Source organism: Drosophila sechellia, chromosome X, assembly GCF_004382195.2.
Source record: "Drosophila sechellia strain sech25 chromosome X, ASM438219v1, whole genome shotgun sequence".
Lineage (NCBI taxonomy): Eukaryota > Metazoa > Arthropoda > Insecta > Diptera > Drosophilidae > Drosophila > Drosophila sechellia.
The window spans coordinates 19,181,155-19,193,822 of NC_045954.1; the positions used below are offsets into that span (position 1 = coordinate 19,181,155).

General features: G+C 44.0%; 1 protein-coding gene across 1 annotated transcript; it reads left to right on the forward strand.

Annotated features, from left to right (window-relative positions):
* Positions 1–4,235: 4,235 nt before the first annotated feature.
* Positions 4,236–12,601, forward strand: LOC6614938. The gene is made up of 2 exons (XM_002039319.2): positions 4,236–4,405; positions 8,035–12,601. Exon 2 carries the CDS (start codon positions 8,050–8,052, stop codon positions 11,971–11,973), a length of 3,924 nt encoding a protein of 1,307 aa, XP_002039355.2. The 5' UTR covers positions 4,236–4,405; positions 8,035–8,049; the 3' UTR covers positions 11,974–12,601.
* The last annotated feature ends 67 nt before the right edge of the window (positions 12,602–12,668 follow it).

A 12,668-nucleotide genomic window follows, 5' to 3' on the forward strand; every position in this document is an offset into this window, starting at 1 on the left:
GTGTTGCCAATTTAACGCTCCGGCTTTGTCGTCGCTTTGTGTCTTCCTCGCCGTCAGCCCCCTTTTTTTGGTCTTGGCCCGGGAAATTTGCATTTCCATTTGCCTGCAGCGGGCGCATGTTGCAGCTGGAAAACCCCACACCGCTCCAATTTTAATGAATTGCCAAAATCGCACAAATGCTAAACGAAAATTCAATTTGCAGATATAACAACAAGCTGGAGAAAGGCCTAAGTCGAGTCAAGAGCGTCGGGAATACCCTGGGGAAAACTGCTTTTGTTTTGCTGGATGATGACATTTATCCAAAACGATAGGCAATATTTTTGGTTCTTATATACATGTACCTTAAGTTTTCAGTAATCATTAATATAGGTAATTTAAGTAATTTTTTCTGAAAAAATTAATGACTTTTCAAACTAAGGATATTGAAGAAGATAAAAAAAAATAATACGATAATATAACATACCCAAAGCACCCAATTACTGGGTAGAAAAGCCACCGCGAGAGGCTTTTGCGATAGTAACAATAAATAAATTGCACATTTGTGGACGTCGAAGCCTTTGCAACTCTGCCGGCAAATTGCCGTTGATTGAATTTATGTGTGTCAGGCCGGGAGGGGCGAAAGGAAGCGGGGGCGTGGAGCAGGGGGCGTGGCACCCAAACACACAGGCACAAAGATACACAAAAGACTCTTACATGCTTCATTATTTCTGTGGCTAAATTAAAGGATAATAGATTTATATGCTTGCCTGGGCCCGAACTGAAATCCATAAGATACACACAACCGAGCACCAGTATCTCACAGATGCACAGGCAAATGCAAGTGCACACGCTGGAAACCAGGGTTGCCAGGGTTAAGTTAAGAGCAGCCATACAAAATCTGAGAAAGAAATTACATAATATCAGCACTCACGACTTAAGATTGCTATCTTATTCGAAAACTTAAATTTTGGGGACCTTTAAAACCAACTTTTGCATAATGCAAATCGGGCATTGTGGCAGCACTGGTGCTCTTGTCCCAGCTTTAAGAAGTAGAAGAATAATACAAAATAACAACAAACCAGGCCAAAGGCCACGAGTATCTCAATCGTGTTTGTTGGGCGAACCAATGGCTAGGTCAAGGAATTTTGAATGAAAAATATTTGAAATATCAAAATGCTTATGTTGATTTTTCCACCCCGACCCCCCTTCAGTTTGACTTCATGCTATTCAGGCAGGACGTTTCCCTTCACGACAAGAGGCGAACAAGTAAGCAAACAAAGCTGCAAAAGGATGCTTTTCATGCTTTTCATGCTTTGAAAACTAGATAGAAGATATCATTATTGCTTCTGTAAGATCATTTTAAGTATATCTTTAGAAGTTAAAGTATCTTTTATATGTACAAACTATCAAATATTTAACCATAAGAAAAAGACAATCACACCATCATTTATTGATATCAACTTTAGTAACTAATTTTTATATGTTACAATCTATTGTTAATTTATTTCATATTTTAATTGACCAAGCCAAATGCTTTGCTCTGGTTGAGAAGCAATTGAAGAAGAGCATGTGTCGTTGTTGTATGATTGCCATGTATTTAAAATACTGCTCGAATAAATTTCAATGACTAAAGGATAATTTAGCATATTAGCATATTTTACGTAGCATACTTTTCAGCCTTGACCGCACTTGTCGGAGCACAGGAAAAACCGCACCACAATTTACCACAATCCGGCCACATGGAGTCGACCTCTACTCGTCCAATCCCAATCCCAATCCTTTGCCCCGCAAATTCACTTGAACTCTCACTTAATTTTTGCTAATTTCTGCTGTTGTTGCCTTCGCCTGCCTTTCGGTCGTTAGGCAAATGATTAAGTAATTGCTCTGGCTCAAAAAGAAGGCGGTCCTGGAACTGGTTTGTTATTGGGGACTGGGACGTGGAACAGGAATAGGGACAGGGTCGCCGGCTCATGACCATCAGTGGCTCATTAGCTGGGGGCCGAGCGAGGCGAAAAAGCAAAAAATTAGGAAGAAAGGAAGGAATTACACGGAATGAAGAGTGGCAAATTGAGTGAACGAGCGACTTTAAAGGACGAAAAGGATCAGGGAATGGGGCGGTCGGCGGTTTTATTGCATAAATTAACTTGGCCAAACACAATTTTGCAATTATTCTGCAATTAATAATTAATGTGGCCGCTGTCCGAGAACCGCAGGGCGAACGTTGCAGCATGGAGGTGGGGCCAGCCTGGCCAAATGTCGGGGCTCAAGGCCCTTTAAACGGCTTTAAGACCAACCACCCACCTCCCACTCCGTGGAACTTTCGCACTTGAAGCTTTGCGGTCGAGTTGTCATCGGTGTCCTCGATGTCGTCGATGCCCTCGATGCTCTTGATGCTCTCGTTTCACGGTGCTCAGCTCGCAGCGCTCGGATCTCAGCTCCCGGATCTCCTTGTTGCCGTCTGTCACTTCATTACTGTCACATGATAACTGGAAATTGTTGAGCCCTGCCCTTGGCTTTAAGTGGCTTTCACCTTGGCGCCCACTCACCACCACACGCCCCCATGGGCGGCTTTGGCCATGGCAATGGCTCCATAAAAAAGGCAATACGCTCCGGCCACAAGGGAACTCATTACGGCCAAGTCCGGCCAACAAGTCACATCTCCGTAGTAGGAAGGCGAGTGTTTGTGTCCATTTGGCGTACGTTTTATGAGGACACATGCCCTAGCCAAACACCCCGTGCAATTGTATTCGCATGTGTGTGGCTCAGAGGGTGTCGCCAACTGGGGGTTGAACTGGCGGGATACCCTATAAAAATGAAATGGAAGCATTGAATGCTTCGTTCTAGGACGACAGAAGATACGACCACTACTACTGCATATCATTTGTATCACTACTTCTTGTCTATCAATATAATTGAATACTAATATATTATCTGAGCATAAAGACACCTATGACGATCATAACTCATAGCCACATGAGGTGCACCCACTGGCGTCCTTTTTATCCAAGGAGATTAAAACGCCAAGCCACCCCGGGTCAATTGTTTTCGAGGGTATGGAGGAGCAGCATCCGCATCTCCCAGACGCATTCTGGGCATTATTGGAAATCGTGCGCTTCGTTAGCGGCAAATATGTTGCAAAGTAGCCCCAGACAAGCAGACGCCCCCGTCCCTGCTTCGATTTTCCGATATTGACCAAGCAGAAGCGAGCGCTGAAAGCCTATTTCCCAGTGAGTCGCCACCACTTTTCCTGTGGATGACAGTTTTCTTGGGCTCCGGCATCTAAGACGTTCCCTTCTGCCTGCCATTCCTTCCCTGAAAACGGAATTTCCGCCTCCCAGACGACGACTCTTTGTGTTCATGTGCGTCTTTCGGCTTGGGCTTTGTTGCCTCGAAGCTTATCATTTATTGCTGCTGATTGCTTTGCCTGTCCATACAACCACCCAGCCACCCAATCACACAGCCACCCAACCACCCAGCCACCCCCTTTTTGGCCACCCAGCGAAGGACACCCTCTTTGGATTTTGCATATGCATATGCGTAGCAAACGAAATGAAACGAATGCAGGAAAAAAAGTGCCAATAAAGAAATTTAATTTAATTTCCAACTTTGAGATATATGGAATACCCGACGATGAGCCCCCTTTTGTGAATGGAAATCGAAACGCATTTGTCAGCATTTCGCATTTAAACTTTTGCGCCTTTAAGTGCAATTTTCAAAAATTTTGCGGCAGATTAAATGGGCGAATGGGGGCGGGACTGGGCCCTTAAATACGGTTAAGCATTTACATATGTTTATAAATTTGCACGAGGAGAAGTTCCCCTTTTCAAGATCGGATTACAACGGTTTCTGTTGTGATGAGCGATGTGGGGCCAAAAGAAAGGAACATCTGTGGTAGAGAGGTGAAGGATGTTCTCGAGGTTATAGGAAGTGAAGATATTCCTAATTTTCAAATACTGATACAGATAAGAAATCTATTGGATTTCTAAGGTATCCATTAGATATATTTGTGTCTGTTTTATTTAGAAAATGTATGACAATATTATTGTTGTTGCTAAAGTATCTATAAATGGAGATTTTTGATTTAACAAAGCACTACGGGAAATTTCATCCGTTTTTTGCCATAAATGTGTTTTTAAAAATTTGACAAAATCTGAAGGTATGTATAAGATTAGAAATAAAATGATTAGAAATAAATGATATAAACTTATGCCCAAAGAGCGTTTTAAATTCCCCATAGTACATAGTTCCTGATCGGCATTTCTCCCTCACAAGTCGACTGTGGACGGGATGTCAATCGAACTTGGCCGGATCGAGAATTCAGATGCTCAGTTTCAGTTCTAGTTTCGAAGTCGTCGGAGCGCACGGAAAAAACAGTTTCGAGTTGAATCAAGAATATTTTGAATATTTTGCAGTTTTCGTTTGATTGGTGAGTGAAAAGCTTCCTTTTGCCCAGCAAACACAGCGTTTAACCCTGCCAGGCCCCCCCCTCAACATCTCTTTCATCGCGGGCGCAGAAATTGCGAGCGCTTTTTATCATTTTAAATGGACGAACAACAAGAACGACGCAGTGGGCCGAAAAAAAAGTGAAAAATGTGAAAAAATGTGAAAAAAATGTGGAAAAATGTGTGGCGCAGTCAAGTGGCGGGCATTTAATGCCCGTTTTGTAGCCGTTGTTGTTGCGATCTTAAAGGCGGATTTGCATTATAATTTATTGCAGTGCCTGCATACGCTTTGTCCTTGTGTTTTCCCGCCGCTTTCCCCATTTTCCGCCGCGTATTTTTTGCTTTGGCTAATTTCGATGCCAGGGCGGTGATAAGCGGAGCGCATTTCTTTAAATGAGTTTTCCCAGCCGAGTTGTCCCCCGCGGCAAAAGTTCCAAGCAAAAGGCGTTGAAAATCCCGTTCCTAATACCTGACGCCCCGCTAACATTTATAAATTATTAATTTCCCCTCTCCCCCGCATCGCAGCATCTCTTCTCCCCCTGCTCCTCTCGTTTTCTGTGTTTTGGCTGCTGGATTAGTGGCAGTTTATTCATATGTGGTTCAAAGCAGCCAAAAGAACAAAGAGCCGACACGAAACGACGGCTTAAACTGTCTCTTGTTTTATTAGTCCGAAAGCCGCGTTGCAAAGCCACCCAACCACCCCCAAAACAGCCACCCACTTCGCCCACCCAAAAGGTAAATGCGACACGTAGCTTATTAGCAGCGAAAGCAAAACTTTCATCAGTTGGTGTAAGCCCGGTTCTGGGAAAAACGTTCCAAGCCCATAAAGTACAGTTTTCAATAGCCGGGAAATCCGGGAAAATCAATGCAGCTGCGTACTGCGATTAACTGAAATGAAACTAAACGAAGGATTAAATACCCTTTGAGTAAAATATGCGTGGCTTTTGCCATGAAAATGTAAAGCGTGTTCGCCAAAAAGCTCAATGGCATATATATATGTATATGTACAGTCATTCATCTGGTATTTTGGTTAGATTACATGTGTGTAATTTATAAGTATTGATACGTTTCCCAGATTATTGCATATAGATTTAAATTTCCCCTTTCATTTGCAGTTCGTAGGGCAACGCAAATAGGATTCAGATTATTATAACGCTCAGAGTTAAAACAGGTGGATAATTTGTATATTTTTGTTCACTTTTGAGCTAGAAAGACCTCATTAAAATGAAACACAAATTGCAAATTAATAACTAAGCTTTGGGCCTTGACTAATTGACATTTGATATTCGGCTCTGAATTTTCGACTCGGAGGCCCGAATAAAATGCATAATTAAGACCGGGAGTTGTGAGCGACCAAAGGTCGATATTAGCGATTCGATAACGAGGACAATTCAATGGCATTTCACTTTATATGAAGTTCAATTTAATGTAGGCACCTGTTTCTGTGCCCCTTCTGTGGCCGATTTCGTGTGCGAGGGAAATTGTTTAATTATTTAGTAACTCGATGCTTAAAAGCTTAACAAGCAAAAGCCCATGCTAATGATGGGCGGCCAGTGGGCGTGATATCCTAGCGACCAAGCTTCGTCATAATTTGCCCCAAAATGTTGATGCCGCTATTAAATCAGAGTCACAGACCTCGTTCTGCTGACCACAGAACCTTTTAGCCAGCAGCCCATTCCCACTTTCCCACTTGCCCGCAAAAGTGTCAATAACGTGGCCAAGAACGAAGAAGGACGAATCGAGGGAGCCGGAGGAGCTACTAGCTAGGGGCCAGAAGGCAGTGTCCAGGATCTCTCGCCCGGGGCCAGCTGGTGTCCTTAGCCTGGGCAAACAATAAAATATTCAAAGTTTATAATGTAAATTAACCCAAAGTTGCCTGATGTCCTGCCGCGTCGTCCTCTGCTCTCCACTGCCGCCACTGGCCCCATGAATACACAATACACATGTCCCCCGGAAATTGGTGGGGTCGTACCGCCCTGCCACCCCGTTTGGCCCCCATAATTTCTGATATTCTTGGGGCCTCCCAAGGATTTGGCCTGGTCCTCGTCCTGTCCATGTCGCCGCTCCGAACTGTTTGGCTAATCAAATTTTATTGGGCCACTGAGTGCTGGGTGGCGAGGCAGCCGAGGTGGGCGTGGCAGCTAGTTAACATGGCACCGAGAAAATGGTCAATAGCGAACTATAGTTTAATGAGATTAATTTGAACAAGGACTTTGTACCTAACTGCATTAGTTGCACGCAACTGTCTTAGCCAACTTCTATTGGCTGAGTGCTATTATAATACATATAGCAAAGTTAACAATGCATTTTTCTTCATCTTAAGAACTGATTTATGTTGAACATATATCCCAAAAATCCCAAGGGACTTTAGTTCGTCTACCCGCGTAACTCATATCTCTAATTACTACGTTGCATATTAAGTGACGAATGCCCTATTTGATATATAGGCCAGATATCTTGGTCATGAGTCAGTCCCGGCTTGTAAATTGACCTTTGATCGCAGCAGCTCCCTCATCTCGAATCTCTCTCCTGGCCATCTACAGACTGTAGTGATGGGTTCCCCTGCTTAGCTAGCCGCTTATTCATCAGAGCTCCGAAAGCCGAAAGGCGAAAGCCGGGGAATGATGAATGCCCCCAGCAAATCGGATGAGATGCGAGCAACTGGAAGAGCCATCTCGGTGGGAGCTGCTGGTGGAGATGGAGATGGAAGTGGAGACTTCAGTGGTCACATGCCACAGCCCGCTCAAGTGTTGTTGGGACATAAACATCTCCGGGCCCACATGAAATGTCATCTTTCATTAGATTAACGATTGTTCCAGTGGCTGGTGGTTAGATGCTAGGACGCTAGGATGCTGGGATGTTCGGGAATGATGGGGAATGGTGAGGAGTGGCGTGGAGTGGGGGCAGGGCGGCGTCCAGTGGCAAAGCTCTCTGCCCGAAATCAATTCTTCAACAATCTGTTCTGCCAAATGCCTCCGCACACGCAAAAACGGGCAGAGATGAAAGGGCGGGGAATCCCCGGCATATGGCTTCCGCAAAAAAGTGTCAAATGCGTGGGGACAGAGGCGGCGGGCCGGTTCGGTGACGGGGTGGTGAGGCAAGGCGAGGCGGGGTGGGGAGGGGGTTCAGAATGAGCCTATGGCGCCAGGAACAAAACCAGGACTCGGGATCCAGGACGACTGTCAACTTGAGCCTGACAAAGTATTTGCGGCTTGCCAGTCATTTTTCGTGTTTGTGGACAGGGACAGAGATTGTGTCTGTGCACTTGCAAAAATACTAGTTGACTTCGTTGGCAGTTTTTTAATACACAACATCAAAGTGATACGCATTTTCAAGTTCCTTTTATTCCGTCTTATCGACCTGCTTGTTTCTAACTCATTTGATTCAATATTACTACACTCAATATTAAAATATGTACAAATTTTCTTGAACTGTACCTATTTGTTGACTGACCAGCAGCGAGAAAGCGAATGAAATTGGTAGTGGGTTTGAGTTGAAGAGTCAGCAGGAATAAAAGCAAATGAGGCTTGAACCAAATGCAAATTAATATGTGGTGCTGCAGGGCGGGATTCCCAACCATAATTCTGCCAAACTGACCTCTTCTCTTTTCCAGGCACCCAAAGTAGAAATGTCCGAGAAAATGGAAATTACTCCCATTACCGGAATGTATGAAGTGTCCCAAAAATCTGAGGAGAAAGTCATTGCTCCAATGCTCAAAGCAGAAATGTCCGAGAATATGGAAAATACTCCTGTTCCCGGAATGTATGAAGTGTCCCAAAAATATGAGGAGAATGCAATTGCGCCAATGTTCAATGCAGAAATGTCCGAGAATATGGAAAATACTCCTGTTCCCGGAATGTATGAAGTGTCCCAAAAATATCAGGAGAATGCAATTGCGCCAATGTTCAAAGCAGAAATGTCCGAGAATATGAAAAATACTTCTGTTCCCGGAATGTATGAAGTGTCCCAAAAATATCAGGAGAATGCAATTGCGCCAATGTTCAAAGCAGAAATGTCCGAGAATATGGAAAATTTTCCTGTTCCCGGAATGTATGAAGTGTTCGAAAAATATGAGGAGAATGCAATTGCGCCAATGTTCAAAGCAGAAATGTCCGAGAATATGGAAAATACTCCTGTTCCCGGAATGTATGAAGTGTCCCAAAAATATCAGGAGAATACAATTGCGTCAATGTTCAAAGCAGAAATGTGCGAAGAAATGCAAAATACTCCTTTTACCGGAATGTATGAAGTGTCCCAAAAATATCAGGAGAATGCAATTGCGCCAATGTTCAAAGCAGAAATGTGCGAAGAAATGCAAAATACTTCTTTTACCGGAATGTATGAAGTGTCCCAAAAATATCAGGAGAATGCAATTGCGCCAATGTTCAAAGCAGAAATGTGCGAAGAAATGCAAAATACTCCTTTTACCGGAATGTATGAAGTGTACCAAAAATATCAGGATGATGCAATTGCGCCAATGTTCAAAGAAGAAATGTCCGAGAATATGGAAAATACTCCTGTTCCCGGAATGTATGAAGTGTCCCAAAAATATCAGGAGAATGCAATTGCGCCAATGTTCAAAGCAGAAATGTGCGAAGAAATGCAAAATACTCTTTTTACCGGAATGTATGAAGTGTCCCAAAAATATCAGGAGAATGCAATTGCGCCAATGTTCAAAGCAGAAATGTGCAAAGAAATGCAAAATACTCCTTTTACCGGAATGTATGAAGTGTCCCAAAAATATCAGGAGAATCCAATTGCGCCAATGTTCAAAGCAGAAATGTGCGAAGAAATGCAAAATACTCCTTTTACCGGAATGTATGAAGTGTCCCAAAAATATCAGCAGAATGCAATTGCGCCAATGTTCAAAGCAGAAATGTCCGAGAATATGGAAAATACTCCTGTTCCCGGAATGCATGAAGTGTCCCAAAAATATCAGGAGAATGCAATTGCGCCAATGTTCAAAGCAGAAATGTGCGAAGAAATGCAAAATACTCCTTTTACCGGAATCTATAAAGTGTCCCAAAAATATCAGGAGAATGCAATTCCGCCAATGTTCAAAGCAGAAATGTCCGAGAATATGGAAAATACTCCTTTTACCGGAATCTATGAAGTGTCCCAAAAATATCAGGAGAATGCAATTGCGCCAATGTTCAAAGCAGAAATGTCCGAGAATATGGAAAATACTCCTGTTCCCGGAATGTATGAAGTGTCCCAAAAATATCAGGAGAATGCAATTTCGCGAATGTTTAAAGCAGTAATGTCCGAGAATATGGAAAATACTCCTGTTCCCGGAATGTATGAAGTGTCCCAAAAATATGAGGAGAATGCAATTGCGCCAATGTTCAAAGCAGAAATGTTCGAGAATATGGAAAATACTCCTGTTACCGGAATGGATGCAGTGTTCGAAAACTATCAGGAGAAAGCCATTTTGCCAATGTTCAAGGCAATAATGTCCGAGGATATGGAATTTACTCCCTTAACCGGAATGTATGAAGTGTCCCAAAAATATCAGGAGAATGCAATTTCGCGAATGTTTAAAGCAGTTATGTCCGAGAATATGGAAAATACTCCTGTTCCCGGAATGTATGAAGTGTCCCAAAAATATGAGGAGAATGCAATTGCGCCAATGTTCAAAGCAGAAATGTTCGAGAATATGGAAAATACTCCTGTTACCGGAATGGATGCAGTGTTCGAAAACTATCAGGAGAAAGCCATTTTGCCAATGTTCAAGGCAATAATGTCCGAGGATATGGAATTTACTCCCTTAACCGGAATGTATGAAGTGTCCCAAAAATCTGAGGAGAAAGTCATTTCTCCAATGTTCAAAGCAGAAATGTCCGAGAATATGGAAAATACTCCTGTTACCGGAATGGATGCAGTGTCCGAAAAATATGAGAGGAATGCCTTTGCGCCAATGTCAGAAATATGCGCAAAAGATTACACAGTATGTCCAATGGATGGAATAGCTCAGGAAGAGAACACTTTTGTCTCCATCCCAGATGGAATAACCCGACTCAAGGACATTCTTGATACACAGACAATCTATGTCCAGGGAAATGAAACTGTTGCTCCCATAAATGAAATGTCCCAGATGATAAACACTGTATCACCGTTGGTCGAAATATCACAAAACGAACAAAATATCAACGGAAGGACCGAGAATGGAAATCCAAAAATACTCATGGATACGAGCACTATTTCCATGAACGATACTCCGACTGGGAATCCAGTAGGGACCACTAATGTCGTGGTGATGGTGGAGGAACCAAACACAATCATTGAGCTGTTGGATTACTATGTGCCACCAGCGTCCTTGAACAACAACAACACCACAATTCGACCGTTTTTCCCCATCACAGTGCCCATGCACCCTGAATCCTCGCATGAACCCACCCCCAAGCCACCGACAAAGGGTAAGCGTGGCCGGAAGCCAGGTCCCAAACCTAAACCACGCGCAACCAAGCGTCGTCGTCCGCCGACGCCTCCTCCACTGCCGCCGGTACCGAACTTCTTGGCTCACGTCATCAATCCGCTAGAGAATGAAATATATCCCAAGGTCATTGTCCAGCCGGCCCATCTGCCCTGGGTGCTGCCCAGCCATTGCAATGATGGGGTTCCTAACCCGCCCCCTTCCAAAGTGGCAGTCAAGGAGGTGCCAAATACCACCACCACTTCGAGGCGCGTGTTGATCAGCGCCCATCTGCGCGAGAAACTTCGGCTCTTTGGTCCGGATGTGATCATCTCGGTGATCGACAACGCGGTATCCCCGTACTTCAAGGCGGTGAAGAAGGAACCCGATGGCAGCCAGCATCAAATATTCTTCACCGCCCCACAGCTGCTCTCCTTCACTGCCGCCCACTTTGGCAATTGGCCGCAGATGGTGCCCATCCAGATGCTGATGATGAAGCCTACGCCGGCCATGCTGTCCCATTACTTTCCTGGACCCATGGGACAAGCTCTGGTCAAGAAATGGCTTACCGATCAGCAGCCTCTCAATCAGCAGCCATCATTGCCCTTCAAGATGCCCATCGGAAAGCCGCCGCAGGCCACCAAAGCTTTTCCAAGGCCCAATGCAACATATTTACATCCTGGCAAGCCCCAAGTATCCAAGCATTTTGCAGCTCCAGCTCCCCCTGCAGTGCCTGCTCCTCGTCCAGCTGATACTTTTGCTCCACCACCTGTTGATGCTCCTACTGCATATTCAGCTGATGATCCGGCTCCGGAATCCACTCCAGGTCCGGCTCCGGAATCCACTCCAGATCCGGCTCCCACTCCACATCTGGAACATACACCAGATCCGCCTCATACTACAACGCTGGCTCCCACTCCAGCTCCGCCAGTTGACCCTACTCCAGCACCTCCTGCGGCCTGTAGCCCTACGGATCCATTTGATGAGAGCATGTTCCCACCAATCATTCTGCCCGCTATCCTCAAGCGCTCATCCCAGGAGAGGCTGCGGAAATCTATAATGGCCAAGAGGATCAAGGCCATGAAGGAGGCTCAGGAGGCTGCAGCTTCGGCTGCAAAGAAAAGGCCAAGCGGAGTCTGAACAAAGAAATGCCGGAGGAAGAGTTTTGACTCGAACAATTGAATAATTGGGAAAACACAAACCAACCAAATATAATGTAGAACATCTTGGAAACAAAACACACCTCCAGTCCAGTGTCCGAACAAAGAAATCAGGAGGACGAGTCAAAGAATATGAATAACTCGTATAATCCAACCCAAGAAAAGAGCACATAATAGCACATGCGAAAACATTAAGAAATTAACCAAAAGTGATTCAAAATTAAATCTGATCAAAGATCAGCGGAAGGACAAGTCGAAGGATAAGAAGGATTCGGACAACTCAATGCAAGAAATGAAAATGTAGAACATATGAAGAAGCACATGTTAACACATAAACAATTTAACCAAATGTGATTTAAAATTTCAAGTAAAAACTGAACTTAGAAAAGCAGAAGGACGAGTCGAAGGATAAGGAAAATAATATGACCATGTGTATTTGGAACTGCAAATACAGAAAAGCAAACGTTGAAACACAAAGAAATTATCCAAATGTGATTCAAAAGGGCGTTCCGTATAACAATTTGGCATTCCATCAAACAAAATTTGTCATGCTAATTGGCTTTTATAGAGCCGCCAAATAAAACGCTTTGCTTTCGTGGTCTGTTGTATTCTTTTTGTCACTAATTGCCCACCGATGTCAATACCTCATTATTGACTGCGATAATTGCACACTGG